This window comes from Strigops habroptila, chromosome 17 (assembly GCF_004027225.2).
Source record: "Strigops habroptila isolate Jane chromosome 17, bStrHab1.2.pri, whole genome shotgun sequence".
Classification (NCBI taxonomy): Eukaryota; Metazoa; Chordata; class Aves; order Psittaciformes; family Psittacidae; genus Strigops; species Strigops habroptila.
In genome coordinates, this window is record NC_044293.2 from 3475026 (window position 1) to 3494454 (window position 19429).

The 19429-nt window shown below is 45.0% G+C and overlaps 1 protein-coding gene across 1 annotated transcript in view; it reads left to right on the forward strand.

The window, feature by feature from the left end:
- Nucleotides 1-19429, forward strand: part of UBASH3B (ubiquitin associated and SH3 domain containing B) — a 63861-nt gene that overhangs the window by 38863 nt on the left and 5569 nt on the right. The window contains exons 2-13 of the mRNA XM_030505332.2: nucleotides 3992-4045; nucleotides 4604-4790; nucleotides 5257-5455; nucleotides 7571-7740; nucleotides 9466-9674; nucleotides 12789-12924; nucleotides 13307-13427; nucleotides 14174-14296; nucleotides 16038-16130; nucleotides 16758-16902; nucleotides 18020-18126; nucleotides 19055-19164. Coding sequence (XP_030361192.1) covers nucleotides 3992-4045; nucleotides 4604-4790; nucleotides 5257-5455; nucleotides 7571-7740; nucleotides 9466-9674; nucleotides 12789-12924; nucleotides 13307-13427; nucleotides 14174-14296; nucleotides 16038-16130; nucleotides 16758-16902; nucleotides 18020-18126; nucleotides 19055-19164 — 1654 coding nt within the window. The remainder of the gene's footprint in view (nucleotides 1-3991; nucleotides 4046-4603; nucleotides 4791-5256; nucleotides 5456-7570; nucleotides 7741-9465; nucleotides 9675-12788; nucleotides 12925-13306; nucleotides 13428-14173; nucleotides 14297-16037; nucleotides 16131-16757; nucleotides 16903-18019; nucleotides 18127-19054; nucleotides 19165-19429) is intronic.

Consider the following 19429-nt stretch of genomic DNA (forward strand, 5'->3'; position numbering starts at 1 on the left):
TTTCCTAGCTGAATTGACATAACCCTGTTGGCTTTTTCTTTCCTACCCTGAAATTGCAGGAAACCAAAAATCCTTTGACAGTAATGAGTTAAGTTCTGTAGCATGCAGAGCTGTGTGCTTTCCCATTAAGAAAGCTGGGGTTAAAATGGGCACCATTTACACATTAATACGTATGCCGGGGCAGCAGCACCTTTCCACCGTAATGTTTCAGGCTAAGGGGTCAACTGTTTAGCTGGGACACTTCCTGGCAATATTTAGGTACTGTTTAACCAGTGATTGAGTAGGGGAAGTCTTTCCTTGTGACTTGACATTGAAGAGTGTGAAGGTTGAGGTTGAAGAACCAAAAGCATCTGATTCTTTGTGGTGGCTAAAATACCTGCGGTGGTTTTAGAAGACATTGCTGTTAGGATCTTCTTTCCCTTTCCCTAAATTCTCCATCTCCAAACCTGCACTTCGTTTTAGCATCTCCCTTGTTGCCTGTTCGAAATTGCTATTACATTGTTAAATGGTTTCCCTGTACTTCATCTCAGAGGCAGCAGAATTTAAGAGATGGAGGAATTGGGTGGCTTGAGGGACTAGTAATGCTGCACAAAGCTCTTCACCTCCTATCTGAATCCAGCTGCAATTTTTGCATAGCCAGAGATTATTACCATGTAATGACAGTTTGATAGATTATGAAAAATAACTTAGTTTCTGGGTTCTTTTTTCCCTTTTCTGGTGCATCTGCATCCCAAAACCACTTCTTACCACCAGCTACAATACCACAGCCAACGCTTGCTACCCAGCATGAGTAAATCTGAGCACCTCGGCCATAGCTAGTCACCTAATTAAGTGACCTGATTTTCTCAGGGGCAGAATATGACTTCCAGCTCCCACTGCACTCAGCAATTGTGAAAATCAGGCCACTTCTGTAAGTGGCCAAACATAGCTGTGACTAGTTGTGAGCAATCAACGCTCACAAAGTTCTTTTTGACAGGGCCTGGGAGCTGGAGCCTCTAGAGGATAGGTCCTCCCCATGTTCTGGCTGGTGGCTACAGAGGAGCGTATTTGGAGGGATGGAGTACATGCCCTGTTCTGTGACTAACCAGAGGCTATCAGTCATCATCACCATTCCCAGCACTAAATTAAAAAGAAACAAAAAGCAGTCTCTCAGCTTCAGGTCCCATGATAAAAATATACTTCGGCTTTTGTTTGCTTTATGAAGCATTTCCTCCTTGCACTGAAAACTAAATTGAAAAGAGAGTTTATTGTCTCCATGGAAGAGATAGGCACCTTTCGAAATCACACACGAACAAACATGTGTGGGGCCCAGCCTAATGTTTTCTAACGCCCTTTGGGGTCCCAGGAGCACACAAGCAGTGGAGAAGGAGCTGCAGTTGATTCCAGCAGAGCTCTATTGTGCTGTTTATTGCAAGGAAACATCAATTCATTAAGTGAACAAGTCAACAGGGGTGCATGGCAGAACTGTCTGTCCTGCTTGATTGTGCATGACTCCTTCAGAGACCTGCTCTTGGTTCTGGAGTCAGTAAATAAGGAGAGAGGCAGCTTGTCTGCCCTCACTTTGCAACAGGAGAAACTGCTCATTTCAAAGGCAGAGCTTTACTGGGAGGATGTTTTTAATGCGCTGCCTCAAACAGACACACTTCAAGATGTATGGTCAGGAGAGTCACATTTTGGTTGTACTTCAAAGAGCACAAACAACCCAGGCAAGAGGGGAGGTGAATGAGCAAAAGCAGCATAATAGAAGTAGACAATGAAACCAGGGTAAGGAAAATCCATAGCCAGCCATTGCTCTGCCCAAGAAGCAGCCTCGCTGAAAGGTTCCCGGCCTGTGCAAGGGGAGAGTTTTTTGCTCTTTGCTCTTAACTACTTTTCAAAGCAAAGCAGAGGCTGTTTTGCATAACGCGTCTAAGCCAGACTAGGGAAAGGTCAGTGAGATAGAACAGACCAAACTACAATGCTGACCGCACAAGATGCATCCTTCCAGAAGGCAGGTGCTTGGACAAGCACACTGCTGAGCTCCAATGAATGCTGGCAGATAAGGGCAGAAAACTGCTTCAGGAGGAAGTATTTTCATAATCACACATTTGCAACACAGCCCTTTTTTGCAGCATTATCTTTCTGCCTTCCTCTTACTCTCAAAATGAACAAAAATATGTATATTCAAGGGGTGGGGAAGCCAAGCGCAGAGCTGAAACACAGCTGAGTCAACAACACACGTCTACAAGCTGGTGGGTAACACCGAGTATTCCTGCATGGTTATCAGAGTGCTTCGAAGTCATCACTGCACACAGAAAGGGCAACAGAAGCACAGTGAACATCCTACACAGCACCATAGGCACAAACAAGCAATGCTGGATGGTCTCAGGTGCCCAAATCCTAGAGCCACAGGTTGGACCCTGGAGTCCTGACCCTTTTCCCTTACTTGTACCCACTTCCTATAACCAACCAGCAGCATCTTCTCGCAGCAGATAACACAGGGTGCATAGAACATTGATCTTATCCCTTTGATTGGACATTTTCCTTGTAGCTTAAAGATGCTAGCAGGTCTTTTGCACTATTATTGAGCTGTAACATACCATATGAGGTTACAGCTTGGGACTGGCCAGTGTAAACTAGCAGTTCTCCTGTCCTCCGTCAGATTTGCTGTCACTAACAGCAGGCAGCTCTAAGATATGGTGTATACCCCACAGAGCAAAAAGCTTCAAAAGCTGCTTCAGCTAAACTAGCAACAGGAGAATACAGCTGGTTGTCACCTTGTCAGTCGCTGACTGAGCTGTAGCCCTGCTCGTGCTTCACACATCAAATGGCAGCCAGTGAGGCTTCACCTTTGGTGGGAGCTGTGCTGGTGTTGAATGTATTCCCAGTCGTCTAATGGTGGGAAAGACACCTCTGTCCACCAGTGCAGTGTGGTGGGTCTGTAGGATGTCGCTCCTTTTCCGGCCATATGGCTTCAAGAGACAGATGCCTGGAGACCCCACTCTCGCCTTGTTGCTCTTCAGATCTTCCTCTACCCACACCATTTTGCACAAGTATGTGCTGGTTAATTCAATGAAACCAGCATCCTCTTCACTTTGGTTTCCCTCCTACCTGTAGCACTTGCTTGCAAGCAATACTACCCTTCTTCCCTTAAATAGGAAGCTCAGAATTTGTCTATTCATGGGGAATTTGCCTCCTGACACCCAACTGAGGGCATGATTTCTGCCCCATGATCCTAACGTTTCTATCCTTTTCTGCTTTCTTCATTCATAATCTGTGCTAAATATTTATGCCGTTTGGATTCTGGGTGAATTCCATTTTGGCAGCCTCTAGTGTTACAAAGCTGAGCTGAAGCACAGCTGCGTTTCAATGCTGATGTCAAGCATTTGGAAAACACTATTCCACAGCTACAAGTGAAACAGCACTGCGCAGGTTTGTTCTGCAACTGGAAAACCTGCTGAGCAAAAGACTTGGGTCTTCCCATCTGGAGTGAAAAGAGATTTATAGGCGTAATAAAGGGAAATAAGCAAAAGAGCCCTTTCAATATAGGGAGCTAGCAAATTTCTGCAGGTTATTCTAACCTGAAGGAAATCAGGTTTGTGCCCTCTGGTGGCAGCTGAATTTTTCCCGTCCTCGGTTCTACTGCAATGTCTGCACTTCAGACCCAAACATTTGAATTTCATGCTGAGCAAACGACAAGCACAGAGGTCATTAAATGCCAACAGCTGGTGCTTCACCACCCAGAAATACACCAGGCCAAGCAGGGAAAACCCAGAGGTCTCCATCACATCCTTTGAACATGCTGCATGGCTTTGCTCCTCAGTGTATGGTGATTTGATAGATAGCACATCTGAAAGCCCCAGGGCTGAGAGAATCAATCCTGGAAAGCATGTCCCACAGGTTTCTAAACACACCCTTCCCCAGCAAGGACCCAGGTTCCAGCAGTAGATGTGACTACAGCCATATAACCCAGCATCACTGAAATACTCTTCTTCTTTTGCTCTCTCTTCAGACAAAAAGCACTGGCATCGACAGGTGGAAGAAGTGTTCAAGCAGCTTGCGACTGGTTGGTATGAAGTAGTAAATGTTAAAAAGAGTCAAATTAGTGAATTTCGTGTTTAAGGTTTTAGTCATGAGAATGTGCAATGTTTAAACAGGGCCACTAGAAAAATGAGTGAGATATTAAGTGCTGTAAATAAACAATCCAGAAACAAGCCTTGCCTGAGAGAGTTTGTGATCTCAAGTAATAGCAAGAAAAGTGAGAGAAAGGAACCACTACTCTCTACCCTATCATCTAAATAGAAAACTGAGAGCTGCCTTTTCAAAGATGTTGAGCAATTTCTAGTGCTCTCCTCCCTGTGTTTTGGACATTGAAAGGCAAAAAGGCAGAAGCAGTGACCCAGGTTAGATCTTCAGAGCCTCAGTCTGAAAGTAAAAACCTATTTTCTGTATTACTTAGCAGTGGTAATAGGCTGCAAGTGAGACAGTGCACCTCTCTGCCTGACCTGCTGGAGCTGATTTATCCCATAAAGGGAGAACAAATGGAATTGAGGACAGGGGAAGCTGGTTTTGCTGTGGGAAAAAGAGTCTTTATCTGTCAATCTAACACTTCTCTCCCTCTCAGGCTATTCTCCCATGTGGGTGACCCATTCCTCGATGACACCTTGCCTCGGGAGTATGTTCTCTACCTGCGCCCCACCGGCCCCCTGGCTCAGAAGCTGTCTGAATTCTGGCAGCAGTCAAAGCAGATCTGTGGGAAGAACAAAGCTCACAACATTTTCCCACATATCACCCTTTGCCAGTTCTTTATGGTAAACCAGAGTTCCTCTTTCCATTGCCTTTATGCATGCATTCATGAGCAGCCCTTGCCAGGTTCAGCCTGGAGATGTTACATGCTTCATTCAGCCGCTGCAGAAGGGTTTGTGCTTGGGAGCTGGGGGGGTTTTACTAGAGCTGATGTTGCCTGGGCTTGCTGGGGTGGTAACTGGGTTTTAAAAGGGTTGTTTTCAGCAAAAAGCAGCAGCAGAAGACCAGATTTTCATCATCTCCAGTGATTGCTAACATAAGAGTAGAGGGGGTGAGGTTAAGGAAGTTATTTGGGGATAGCTGATCCTGCTTTGAGGACAAGGGAGGGGCAGAGGATTTCTAAACGTGCCTTTTTCTATGACCCTGTGATTTTTACTCACTGTGTTATAGCAAGCGTAGACCATCCACACACACCCAAGCCTTTCCCCTCTACTAAGTGCACTACAGAGCTTATCCTGCTTCCTTTGGCAGTGTGAGGACAGCAAGGTCGACGCTCTCACTGAAGCTCTGCAGGCGACCGTGATGAGATGGAAATGCAAATTCCCTGCCCCTCTGCCATTGGAGCTCTACACATCCTCAAACTTCATCGGGCTTTTTGTCAAGGAAGAAAGTGCTGAGGTGCTCAAGAAGTTTGCTGCAGACTTCGCTGCAGAGGCTGCTTCTAAAGCAGGTAAGTGACTACGTGGCAGCTACAAGAGCTCACTCACAGCTTGGTCAAGGATTGGGCATTTTGAGTTTTGGTGGTGTGAAGAAACAAAGCTCATGAAGCCAACCTGATTTTTACAAGTGGCCTGCAGGCTGAGCCCCAGAGGAACACCCCACCCCGTGCTTTGGGTTTCAGTGCTTTTTCAGTTGAAAGAGCACCTCACACTTAGTCTCAAGTGTTATCTCCTGAAAGGGAAGTTGACATTTGGTGGTTCCTTAACCTTTCAGATAGATGCTTTGTTTGCAAGGCTGAGCATTTCCTGCGCCACTCACTGCCTCAAGCCGCGGCCACAGAACTTTCCTCAGCCATGTAAAGGCTCTGTTCATTTGTTCACTGCATTTCTGAGATGTAAAGGGAAGACCCCAAGTGCCCTTTCCAGTCCCAATACCGACACCTCTGGCTCCATTGCCTGATCCTCTACTACTTCTGGAGGGGAGGAACCCATCAGGAGCTGGGAGAGGGGAAGTAACCAGGGCATCCTGTGCTTCAATGGTCTCCACTGCTGAACAGGCTCTCTGGGTGTCCTCCGATTACCTCCAGACTTGGAAGTCAGAACTGTACCGAAGCACTGTAATAGCTCCCTGACTAATCCTCCCACCCTCCATCACTGTAATGCTCAGCCTGGACTAGTCACAACACAACCAGTTTAGTCCTTCGTTATCACAGGCTTATCCTGGAGTTTAAGTGCATCAAGATATGGCAACTTCCAAGTCCCTGGCATGCTTCCATGCTCGACAGGCAGCCCATAACACCATGCAGAACATCTACAAGTCCCTGCCTCTGATTCAGAGGAAGAGAAACAGACATCATAGGTTCATCACACGTCTGAAATGCAGTGCTTTCACCCGATAGCGACCTAGAAGTTATTTTCCCTTTAGAAGAGGGAGGAAAGAGCTGTTATCTTACAAATGCACATTTGGAAAGGCAACGACAGGCACAGAGACATCGGGCAGGTCCAAGGACTGCTGCAGCTACGTGAGAGTGGTACAAGTGTTCCCCTCCAAATCAGCACAGTCAGAAGGGGCAGTTCTTACCCCAACAACACTGACCCAGGAGAAGGAAGCATCAGTGGCTTCCAACAAGCATCTGCCCCTGCAACTGCTCCAATTCAGACCAAATTGGTTCTTTCATAGGGGAAGCTGACTGCTGCATTGCAGTCCACAGCTTGGTCAGGTTATCACATTAAAGTCTCCGGGGCTTTTTCAAAGATCCAGAGCATATTTTTTCCTGCTGATCAAAATAAAAAGAGATGGATGAGCTCGCACAGCTACCCCTGGCTGGCACTTGGAGCCAAGCCTCTGAATAGCTGCAATTTTGACTGAACAATCGGTCAAATTTAATTGCAATTTTTGGTTGAATAAGCAAGAATAAATTGCATGCCAACAATGTATCCCATGATTTCCACATCGACTGGAAGAGTGCCAGTGTTTCACATACTCTCACCTTTTTGCTTCCTAGAATCTTTTCCTAATACAGGTTCTTTTTCTGCAGGATCATTATCATATCAATGTCTGTTTCCACAGTTCTAGAATACCTCATCCTCAGTGGGTAAACTGGCAATCCAGTTAATGTCCAGGGAAAAGATTTAATCAACTTGCAACTGTAAATTCTATGGATTTATAATTGTAACCGTAGACTAAAGGAGGGAGAGTAAAAATCAGGCTTATTCTGGAAAGGTGCTAATGACAAAGCTGACACCTTTACTGGAAAAGTGTCTTTCTTGGCAGAAGACCCAGTGGGTTCAAAATGACAATAATTGTTATCACACCATCCAGAAAGCCATTGTTTTCTGCATGCAAATGGCAGTTTGGCAAGGATGCCTTTTCTACCACCCGGGTGTGACTCAGGCCTGAATCAGACCCCAAATGCCTCATGATGTGATCCAAGGTGCAACATGTACAGGGAGCTCACATTTGACTTCCCCAAAGCCTCTTCAGAAACAGCCCTACAGTATGTTCCACTTGAGCTATCTTTAAGAGTTGAGCTCCCAGCCCCTACTCAGAGGTGACAGACACCCTTACACCTTCCAAAAGCTGCTAATCTCGACAGTACTTGTTAACTGGCATCTCCTTGTTGCAGATGTCCATGTGGAGCCCCACAAGAAGCAGCTCCATGTGACGCTGGCCTATCACTTCCAGACCAGCCACCTGCCCACGCTGGAGAAGCTAGCGCAGAACATCGACGTCAAGCTGGGTTGTGACTGGGTTGCCGCGATATTCTCTCGAGACATACGCTTCGTTAACCACGAGGTAAATTACTGGGGCTTGTTTCAGTCCCCCCACAAAAGAACCCGGCAGAGTTGAGGCTTTTTTGGCTGCATTTGCAGCTCAAGAGTGCTCACAAGCTGCAAGCTCAGTGAGGGCTCCCATGCACAAATACACAGCGCGGACTAGATAGACATTAAGGAGTTTGCCTTAGGTCCCACGAGGACACCCAGAATATAGATCTCCCACATATTACCACTCATCTTAGATCATCTTGCCTTTTCTTTTGCTGCTTATTCATAATGTGTAGACTTGCTGTTTCACCCACCTCCTTTCTTGCTTCTTGCAGGAGCAATGTCCTGCTGGATTAATTAATTCTAACAATGACTTTCTTGTTAGATCAACGTAAGCTGGTCTGATCTCTTAAGAATCAGGCTGGTATCTTAAACTGACCGCTATCTGTTTCTTCTGTACAGACTTGATATTATTGCTAATCACAGCATTTAGTTTCATGATGTTTATCCTCATGGCTTGTATACTTCAATTACTCGTATGTATTCTGTAACTGCAGTATCAAAGTTTCCTAATATAGTTTTCTTAATAATGTTGTTTTCCAACAGAATATACATTATTTCCATTTTGTAGATTGGGATCTTGAACATACAGAAACCACACAAGAGATTCATCTCCCCTCCCTGTGAATATCCCCAAGTTAGACCTTTAACTTTAACTTAAGTTAGACCTTTGCACTGAGGCTCTGTGCAGAGAAATGGGCACCTCCACAAAGTGAGTCATCTGACCCATCTAAGATGTCTATCTCAGGATGAGATGAATCAACTTCTGGAGGAGGGAACCTCCAGAAGGTGCCTGCCCAGGCTCAGGCAGCTAACCAGACTCTTGCGGTTGGGGTGATTAATCCCACCAAAGCACATTGTCCACAACCAGACACACAAACAGATGCCAAAGCTTCTGGAGAGCTGAAGTCTCTCATGCACAGCGCTCTAACTCAGCCTAGGCCATGCCTGACAGCCTCCTTTCCTACCCAAAGAGTCATCTTGTCCTTTAGAAGCCACAAGTAGTCAACACCATCACTGTTTGCAAAGGGAGTTACTGATGAAAACCAGCTCACTTCTTTGCATATCTAACTTCAGGCAGCCATGTGTGAAAGTTCTGGCCTTGTGCTATCAGGTGACAGTGACTAGTTTCCATCCTCCTTTGAAGATGCCACAAATAGTCTAGGAGGACTGGTGAGCAAATGGGCTGACACCATCAGAGGTGCTCAGCGGATTATGGATATTCCTTCTGTGAGGCTGTTGCAAAAGTCCAGTGACAATAACAGTTTTGTTCTCCTTTTAAACATGGCATTGCTTTCCAGGGAAGGTTACTGACAGATATTTAATACGTGTGGATTTCTCATGCTCCAGTGAAGATTATAGAACTATACTCACTGATCTAGATTTAAGCACACAATTATGTTTTTGCTTGTGCTAAAAAATAACCCCCCCCTTTCCCTCCTGGTTATCAAAGATAGGACTGGAATCAAAGAGGGAAGAAGGAGTAAAGCTTTCCAACAGCAGAGTGGGAAGTGGCAGGAATTCCTCTGAAGGTAAAGCTTTCCTGGATAAAGCACAAAGTAATGGATTACGAGGAGAGCTCTTCACACCTTGCTAAGGTTAAATGTCCAGTCTAGGAGTGCTCCTGCCCCATTCAGCTAAAGGTTCCTTCCATTAGCAATCCTTTCATTCATTTCTGCTTCTGTTTCTCCCCCAGACTCTGCAAGTGATCTATCCTTACACCCCCCAGAACGATGACGAACTGGAGCTGGTCCCAGGGGATTTTATTTTCATGTCCCCAGTGGAACAAACCAGTACAAGTGAGGGCTGGATTTATGGCATTTCCCTTGCAACTGGCTGCTCTGGGCTACTGCCTGAAAACTACATCACGAAGGCGGATGAATGCGGGACCTGGGTGTTTCATGGGTAGGTAAAGCTGCTCAGTCCTGTTCCCATCGCTGTGAAAAGGAAATCACAGCAGCTGTGATTTCACCTGGCTAAGTGAAGAGGCTGAGGAGGTCGCCTGGGGGAAACAAACTGGCACACAAAGCCCCACCTCATAAGGAAAGGAAGAGCAGATGCTATCCCTGTGCATGGGATTAGAGGACGATGTGATTTATTTAGCTAAGATGTTACAGCAACTCATAGGATCACTGCTGCTGGTTAGCAGATGGCCATGGTAGAGCCACTGCTGTGTAGACACCTCTGCGGTGGGACTAGGATCAGGAAGGTTTAAATCTGAGCATTAATTTGGGAAGCGAGATCTTCTATGTATAATTCCCTGGAGGAAAAGGACTTGGGGTCAACAGTGTTTCTTAAGTTACTTAGAAAGATTAGAGAAGCCTGCCATTGGCTTCAGTGAGAATGCAGACCTCATCTTTTGAATAAGGAAAGGCCTCCAATAACCAGGGCATAAACAAATGAAAATCAAGACACATGAGCAAAGTCAATCAGCGTATTTGTATGAAGACAGGAGTTAATCAAGACCCTCCAATATGCAATACAGTAAGAACATCCTTTCTTCCCCTAAAATTTGCCATCCAGAATGGTCTCAGGACCATATATACTGCAGCAGCCTGCTGTAGTGGATTGTTTCTTACAGTGCCTGGAAGAGTTTTGAGGCCTAGGGATTAGTAGGGGAAAGAATTACTATTGCAGCAGCAACTAAAAGGAAAGCCAAATGTTTTGTAACTCCAGCACCTCTGCCTCCAGACAAGCAAAGAAAGGAAATGCCCCTTCCCTGATTAACTGCTAAAAACCATAAATCACCAACTGGAGCATGCAATATGGAGCATTTATCAAAACCATTATTACATACCCGGAAACAGCCTCATTTTACACAACGGCTTCCTGCAGGGAATATTAAATTATGGAATGTCGTGTAGTCAAAACAATGTAGCAAGCTAAGGAGAACCTAAGCACTGCTGCTGTCTAGGCCATGGTATTCACAGTAGGATCCTTGTGGTAAGAGAAGAACGGCACAGAGATACCTTCATTTCATAGACATGAAAGTAAGCACGGCAGTACTCACCAGGACTGCAAAACTGCCTTGCTGCAGGAGATGGACCCAGCTCATGGTGTTGGGACTGAGGCTGCTGTTGGTGAGCGATGCTGCGATTCTGGGGGCTGGTTTGTGCTGCCTCTGTGCACACAGCCACGTCCTGTTCCATCCCTGCAGAGGATGAAACAGAAAGAAATAACAGGCATGGAGCTTTCCCTCCTAGTCACGAGAGACTGCATTCTTCCAAGTGAAAATCATGCATTATTGAGATCATCACAAAAACACAGCTCACTCAGGGCTGCAGCACCCTGGCTATATCATGCAAGAGATATGACAAGCAAAATAGTATTCTAGGATATTTGATGAAATCTCTAATACAGAAAAATTAGATAGGTAGTTCTGCACATTTCACCTTAAAAAGGTTGTCCTGTTGCACTGCTCAAGTGAGGCAGAAGCTGAACTGTGGCCTTTTGCAGGACATGGCCTTTATATCTAACTATTGCCTCAAGGGCTCTGCCAGGCACACAGACCTTCCTGGCCAGCACTGTACAAACATACAACAAAAAGATGTCCCTGCCCTACAGTAAGGTCTGTACCTCAGCTGCACACCAATAGGCTGCCACACTAAGCAGACAAGCCTGATGATCTATTTAAAAGGGCAGAAGAGGCTTTGCCTTCAAGGCAGAGCTACTGCCCATGAAACCAGGTTGTGTCTTGAGAGACTCCAAGTCTGAATCCTTTCCATGTCTACTAAAAATAGGAATGGTATCACTCCTATCCTGCAGACCCCAAGGATTTTCTGTACACCTAAACTACATTTCCTTTGCTGGCACAAGTGGCACATCCCTGCATGATTTCTTCTCATGCCAAGGACTGGACCTGCTGGTAACAGTGAGGAGAAACATTTGATCTCTGATCAGTGCTATAGGTTGGAAACCTATATCTTCACCTGACCAAATAAGCTGGTATCTCAGTTTCAGCCTCACACCCTAATTCCACCAGATAAAGGTCCACATCAGGACCAACAGTGTAGTATCTCTTTTTCCTTCCTTAAACTGGTTCAAATCGTATGATGTCACAAAAGATCAGTTCTTAACAAAAATGCAGATGACCCATTTTTGTTCCACTGTTGGAGGCACTTGGTGTTATTTTAACAGCTATGAAACCCCTCTGAGATTTCATCCTAACTAGGTGCTAGTCAGGAAGCAGCTTCTGACATATTTAAGGCACTGAAAACTGCAAGCAATGGAAACTATTTCTGTCAAAGCAAATGACCATATACATTATCTGACAATGGTTTTTTTAATGACTAAGCAAATGTAACCCATACAGTCAGCAGAGGGTCCCTGCAGCTTCTATAATTGCCTGTCAGAGTTTAATCCCGAGGGCCTCGGTCACGGTCCTTGAATGTGAGACATGAGAGCTTTATCCAGAGGGGCCATGGGCCCCTTGAGGGAGAGTGGGATCTATTATATGCCTTTGGCTACACTTAACAGGAAGCACTGGTGACAATAAATTCCCATTATAAATGGGAAACAGAATAGACAGCATTGAAAAATAGAGAAACAGCAACCTAGACGGAGTGTGCCATGTCCCTACCAGGGGATACAAGTTATTTTGTGAGCCCGCCATGAAAGGCAGGGCTGTGTTCCAGCTTTCTACTGAGGCAATAGCTTGTGCTGGAAAGGTGAGTGAAAACTCCCTCTAGCCATTAGTTTCCAAACTTTGGTGCATAAGACCATGATAAGTAATGTGCAGCTGGTCCCCAGATGGCATTAGTGAGCATCCTGTGGCTGTGAGAAAGGCTTGGCCTTAATCTAAGGAAACAGAAAGGCTGTTGAGATGGGATTTCTCTCTTCATGTGTGTATATCACCTAGCAAGGTGCTCTCTAGGCAGCACTAACATACAGATAATAATGTAATAACATGACTACAGTAATGATCAGCAGTTCCTGAAGACTACAGAAATGTTCTTGCTGCAGCCTGAGCACTCCAAGTCCAAAGCATTCCCAAAGCCAACATCTCCCTATCTTTGGCAGGTCCTACTCAATTCTGAATACTACATCTTCCCCATCCCTTCAAGCCTTCACTGATGGAGCTTTGGAAAGAAGACAGCAGGAAGACCAAGGACCTGGTGACACGGGGCCACTCACTATCATCTGCCAGAATGTGCAGGTAGGGACCCACACACACACATAGGTCACACACAGCTTTATGGGCAAGTTTCCAGCAACTGGATTTTCCCTAGCATGGTCTCCTTTCATTGCCTGAATCAGGAATTATACGTTAAAGTTCTCTACAAGCTTTTGAATGACACGATAACCACAAAAGACATCAGTGTCCCCAAACCTGCTTTTAGCATGGGGCAGCAGGGCCCCATCCTTTGCTCACCTCTGCAGTTTTATACCAGCATAAATTTACCAACTTAAGAGCTTCCTGTGCATTTGCACTAGGGTAAAGCAAGACGTGCCTGGTCCTGACTCCTGTTAGTAAATCAGAGCTCAGAAAACCCCCTGCACTTTGATGAAGGTCAAGCATCCTGTAATTTTTCTTCCAGCCCCTGAGAATAACCAGCCAGCCAGGGCCTCAGAAACGCTGCCTATTTGTCTGCAGACACGGGGAAAGGATGGATGTCGTCTTTGGGAAGTACTGGTTGTCACAGTGCTTTGATGCCAAAGGTGAGCTGGCTCTCGTGGGTCTCTCAGGCTCTAGGTTTAGACGAAGGAAGGAGAGTGGCGGAAAGGAAAGATTGCAATAAAGTAACATCATCAAAGAGCGTTTTCATTTGAAAATGAATAATGTTTGTAGACAGCATCCAGTGCAAACATTTACTACCAACAGGAAAGTATTTGGCTCTCAGTCCCAAGTGAGAGTTACAGCACTACATGTACAGGTCAGGGTGCCTTTTGGGGCATAAACTGGAGTTTGCAACCCAGTGATATGCTTGAGTTTCAAACTGTAGTTAATGGAGTGTAACTTCAGGCTCTGTTGGCATTAGAGCTGATGGGAAAATTGTCAAAGGAGTCTTTATCTATTCTGTTTTTTGTTGGAAAAAAGAGATTATTTTAGAGCTACCCTCTTTCTAAATTACATTTGAAGAGCTCTGACATTTTAGCCTCCTGTACAAGTGTAGCATTTGAGGTTTCTTTTGTTGTGGGATAGAGATTATTTTCCTTCAGGGAAATCTAAAGATAACTTTCCAAACACTAGCAACATTCTCTGCTTGGCTTTGAACCGATACAGCTGCTTAACTTCACTTTGTCAGATTCCTGGTAGCTTTACATGAGAATAACTGCTCCATAGCCAGGTCTTGGCAGGACCTGCAAGGTGCAGATGTTGTGGCGAGAGTAGAAATAGGTGTGATGCTCTCTGCTTCTCTCTGATCAAGTTAATTCCAGCAACTGCCTCTACCTTTCCCGCACAGGAAGGTACATGCGCAGTAACCTGAACATGCCCCACAGCTTACCTCAAAGGAGCGGCGGGTTCAGGGACTATGAAAAAGATGCACCCATCACCGTGCTGGGCTGTATGCAGGCAAGGCTTGTTGGTAAGTTGTCCTCAGCAGGCAAGAGCTTGCCCAGGAAGCTTTGCTATCATCCTCCCACACACCCAGCCACAGAATAGAGAAAGTGCAAGGCAGCAATAAAGTGAATACCCTGAGCTAACGGGGTTTAGATGTGTCAAGAACCTTTGCAATGTTCCTTCGCCTTCCCCAGCAAGCCCCTTCTTTCATCAAAGGGAACCTTGTCTCCTTCAGCTGGTGCAGCTGAAATAAAAACAAAGCACAAAATCTGGGACAGGGTATGAAATCAGAGCCATCAGCAGTGCGGTTGCAGAGCACTCGCTACTGCCCTGTAAACGTGCCACAGTGGAAGATGCTGTTTTTACCAATGCTGCTGAGAAATGCAGCAGTGTGACAGTCACCTCATGCAAAATATGCTTTTTCCTTGACTTTGAAAAGCCTGAGTTTTGACCTGCAGTTTGCTACACCAGTATACTTTTATCGGCCTGGCTTTATGTTTAAATGGCAAAAACACAGTCCAAATTATTTCCAGTGTTCTCTCACCCTCATCCTTGTCCCCGATTTCTGAGCCTGTTGGTTTGTGTACAGATAGAAAAACATTTGGTTGTCAAAGAGCACATACTGAGCGTTGTGATTAAGGGAGACATGAACTTCAGAGAGCAGGACTTAGCATTTTCTCAGATTCAAATCCTTTATAGTACTTGGTCACATTGAAACTAGGGCAGCTAAAATTATACTTGCTTTTTAAACAGAAATAAATCACTGTACAACAGCAGGATGCTCAGACTCCCGGCCACATGGCATCAGGGTTCGCAGTCTGCACGTAACAGAAGGCGGATCTGGGAGCAATCACAGCACACTTTGCTGGTATCATTAAATGGGTCCGAGTATGTAACTGCATACGTGACCCAGGCACCATCGACCTGCACGCCAGCCATCTGCAGGCAACCGCTGCAGCGGCGCAGACTCGACCTTGAAGGTTGCAGGAGCCATAATTCCTCTGATGACTAAAGCAAACGAGCAGCTTCCCCATGACGGAGGGCTGTTAGATGTGCCTCTCCTCCTAAATTACCCCACTTCTCTCAAGAGATTTATGGATCCGTTTGACATGGTTACAGCCATCGTTAAACATATGAAGTCAAGGTTAACAACCCCTTCTTGCTCCCATTTCTTTGTCCTGCCTCTTCAAATATAATAAAAACATAACTCCTTCTTACTACAAGTCTGCGCAATGCTGAGCAGGTTCCTGTTCTCATTTGGTTCCCTTAGCCATTGCAAGAATATTAATAACCCCAATAGTGGAGTTGATTCTTATCTCATTTTCAGTGATCTTCCACCTGTATAATGAAATGGTAATTTGTACTAGAAAAGAATCAAGCCAATTGAATTAAGTTGGGTTTGAGTTAATTTGGATCATTCTGATTTACAGCTTCTAAATGAAATGAAATTAAATTCAAGTTCTCTACAGTTTTTCTCACCACACCATTTGCTTTCTGGCTAAATGCAAGAGAAGCAGAAACTGCAAAAGCTGCTGTGATTTCTTTGCATACCGGTTACAACACACACAGGAAAATGAATGCTGGTTCCACAGCTGTGCACATCACAGTGCCCAACACACCACTGAAATAAAATGTGATGGGTACACATATTTCCCAAAGCACAAGCAGTGCAGCTGGGAAGCTGTGGCACACACCCTGCATGCTGCTGTTGCTGTTACAATGCCATTTGTCTGCTTTTATTCACGGGTGTTGAAACTTGCTTGCAGGTGAAGCCTTGCTAGAAACGAATACCATTGTAGACTACATCTACAGCTCCCCATCCTTACGGTGTGTACAAACAGCACACAATATCCTGAAAGGTAAGAACCCAACGAGCAGGAAAGGCTGCATTCTCCCCACTTTCTGGGGAAAACACTGCCAAATATAAAAGGGAGCCTGGCATGGGAAACTGAAGTCAATGGTAATTCAGGGTGAGATTATTTCCATGGGAGCATAATTTACACTAGCACAACACTGCCCATAAGGAACCATTTTCTAACTGCATGGTGTGATAAGTGCTTAAGCAAGTGGTCAGGGTTGGGTTTATTGTGCCCTTGCCTGCTCATGCTCCTGAAGGGGCTCATTGCTTCATGCTCTCACAGCAATTGCTACCTCTAAGAAACTTGCTGCCCACAGTAAGAATAATTTACTGCAGAAACTGGGAAGGGAAATAGTGATTCCCTATGAGATGCCTTGGCACTGGAAACAGTTGAAAACCAGCTCCAAAATACAGTCAATATATTGCATGTAGCTGCTGTCCAGAAATTTATGTTCCTGGCATATCATATGCCAAGTACATATATTAAATACTTCATCTTTCATATGTACTATTAATCAACTGACTACTTAGAGAGGAAAGGAAAGTAATTTTAATTTATTAAGGAATATTAAGGCTGCAAAGTCTTGCTGCTTTCATAGATACCCGGTCTCCTTTCTCCCTTTCCCAGGTATGCAACAAGAGAACAACCTGAAAATCCGAATAGAGCCAGGCTTGTTTGAATGGACCAAGTGGGTCTCTGGGAACACGCTACCTGCCTGGATACCCCCCGTGGATTTAGCTGCAGCTACTCTAAGCGTTGATACAACCTACAGGTAGCAGAAAGGGGGGTGAGAGTGTCTTGCATTGCTTTTGGGCTTCGTTTTTGAAGAGTAGCACTCTTTAAATTGAAACAGTGTCTGAGAGAGCTGCTGAGGCTCCCAGAATAAAAAGTAGAAAAAAAAATAGGGTTTTTTCCATACCTAATTATACCATAAACCACTTGCATTGTGTCCTTCCAGTCTGCAGCTAGAATTCCAGCGCTATGAGGGTATCTAAATAGAAGTCCTTACACTGTATTTATCCCTGAAAGGGTATCATGTGGCTAACGCTCAGCAGAGCAGCTGGGCCACAGGATTCTCTGCTTCAGAAAATACATGCCTTCTGGGAAGCCCATAATGAATATTTTCAGCACAAGAAAAGAGGCAGCTCTTGTGTGGCCAGCTGCTTAGGTGGGGGACTGGGAGACAGTGCTTCTGGTGCTCTCTGTCTCCTCTTAGACAGGATAATTCCTGTAGATCAATGTCAGATCACCGGATGGAGGGAAAAGTTAGGTCTCCTCCTTCTACCACAGCAGGAAAATACAGCCTTCTGCTTCCTATTCCTTGCTTCTCTGTGGACATGAACCTAGTCCAGCTGATACAATTGCCAGGCAATTCACTGAACCTCCCTGGCCCAGGAGGAGGCTGGCTAATTCCAGGCATTTCCCAGCAATGCAGCTTTACAGATGGCCAAAGCAGCAGTTTACCTCTGCCCTTCACCATCAAAGCACAAGCAGTGAAGAGAGCCAGCATCTGCCTTTTCCATGCTCTGTTTTTCTCCCTGTACCTTCCCGGTCTCCTCAAGTAGACACAGATGTTGTCAGCCCACCCTCTAAGCAGAGCCATTGCAGAAGTAATGCAAGTATAATCACCGTGCCCTATGCTGCCTTCACTAACTGGTCCACAGTAAAGGAAGCAGTTATTTTTCCCAGCTAACTGAAGTATCTTTGTGCAGAGGAAAGGTAAACATCTCAACCTTGAAGTTTAACAGTCATCACAGTGGTCCTGACATGAGACTCAGTTCTGGAGATTTGGTGAACTTAAAGAAACAGATACTTTTGGATGAATCATAGCTTGTACTTAAACCTTGATCACTTCTTCCAGTTTACCGTACTTGTTTTTCTGCTCACAGACCTCATATTCCTGTCAGCAAGTTAGTGGTTTCCGAATCTTATGATACATACATAAGTAGAAGCTACCAAGTAACAAAAGAAATCATCAGTGAATGTAAAGGCAAAGGTGAGTGCTACCAATGGGGCGAAAAACAAGACAGGCTCTTAGGGATGTGAATGCCAGTATTCCTGACCAGTCTTTCCCTCTTGAAGGAGGTGAATCCCCATACCTGAATCTCTCATCCTCTCTCCCAGAAACACTGGAAACTCCTGTATGTGCTAGAACTATGAGTCCAGATGTGCTCAGCTTATGAAAAAGGTCCATAAAGTTAAGTAGCAGAAGTATTTTAGGGATCCCTACCCAATGCAAGCTATCTGTCTCAAGGCAATAAATAAACCATTTGCACTCTACTGTCCGTTACCAGCACCAGATGGGGCATATTCCATCCCCTGTCTGAACTCTGAAATACATTACCCATTAATACTATAGAGCATTTCTTGCACTAAAAAAACCCCTAGCTTTTATTTTTCTTTCACAATAAGGAAGAGGATGTTTCTAAGTTCTGGCGATTCCAGTAATTTCATTTCACTGATCTGTCTCTACTTTATAAGCTTTTAATAGCTTGCTCACAGACCTTGGTAACACAGTGTGACACTGGTTGTAAAGGATCCTGGAAATGGAAAGCTAAAGCTGTCACTGTGGAAAACCAGCAACTGAAATTAAAGTGCTTGTTTTAATCAGAATTCATTTTGGGGGAGGAGAAAAGCATTTGCCTCACAGGACAGCTGAAATCTCACTGGAATTCTTGTTTTCTTCTGAAAACCTTTTTAAAGCTAAGTAGCACCGAGTTAACCATTATCCTGAAAACTGAGAAATGCTTTAAGTATGTTAATAAACCAAGCTTTTTTCTCCTATTACACTTGGTTTAATTGCTCTGATATGATAAACTGAACCAGTTTCAAGCATTTTAAATGGTCTGCTTGATCGTGGGCACCAGTCCCAACAAAGCTGGCTTCTTCTCCCTCCTCAGCCTGCATTTCTCACTCTATTTCAGGAAATAACATCCTGATAGTGGCACATGCATCCTCCCTGGAGGCTTGTACCTGCCAGCTCCAAGGGCTCTCACCGCAGAACTCCAAGGACTTTGTACAGATGGTCCGAAAGGTAATTACCACCAAGGAGTAAAGCTTGCTGGCTTTACAAAGAGAAAAGGCATTTGCAATCTGCTTAAGCAGGCAGAGGACACTTTGTTCCCCTCATCTGATTGTGCCACCTGTTACTGAGCTTCATCCATTGCAGAAGTCAGGAGAGTAAAGCAGATTGGTTTAAGAGGCTTATCGTAACCTGTCACTTGTGTTACAGATAGCACGGGATCAGATGCCCACCTACAAATGGGCTTGCAGTGACTCTGCTTTCTGGTTGTAGACAC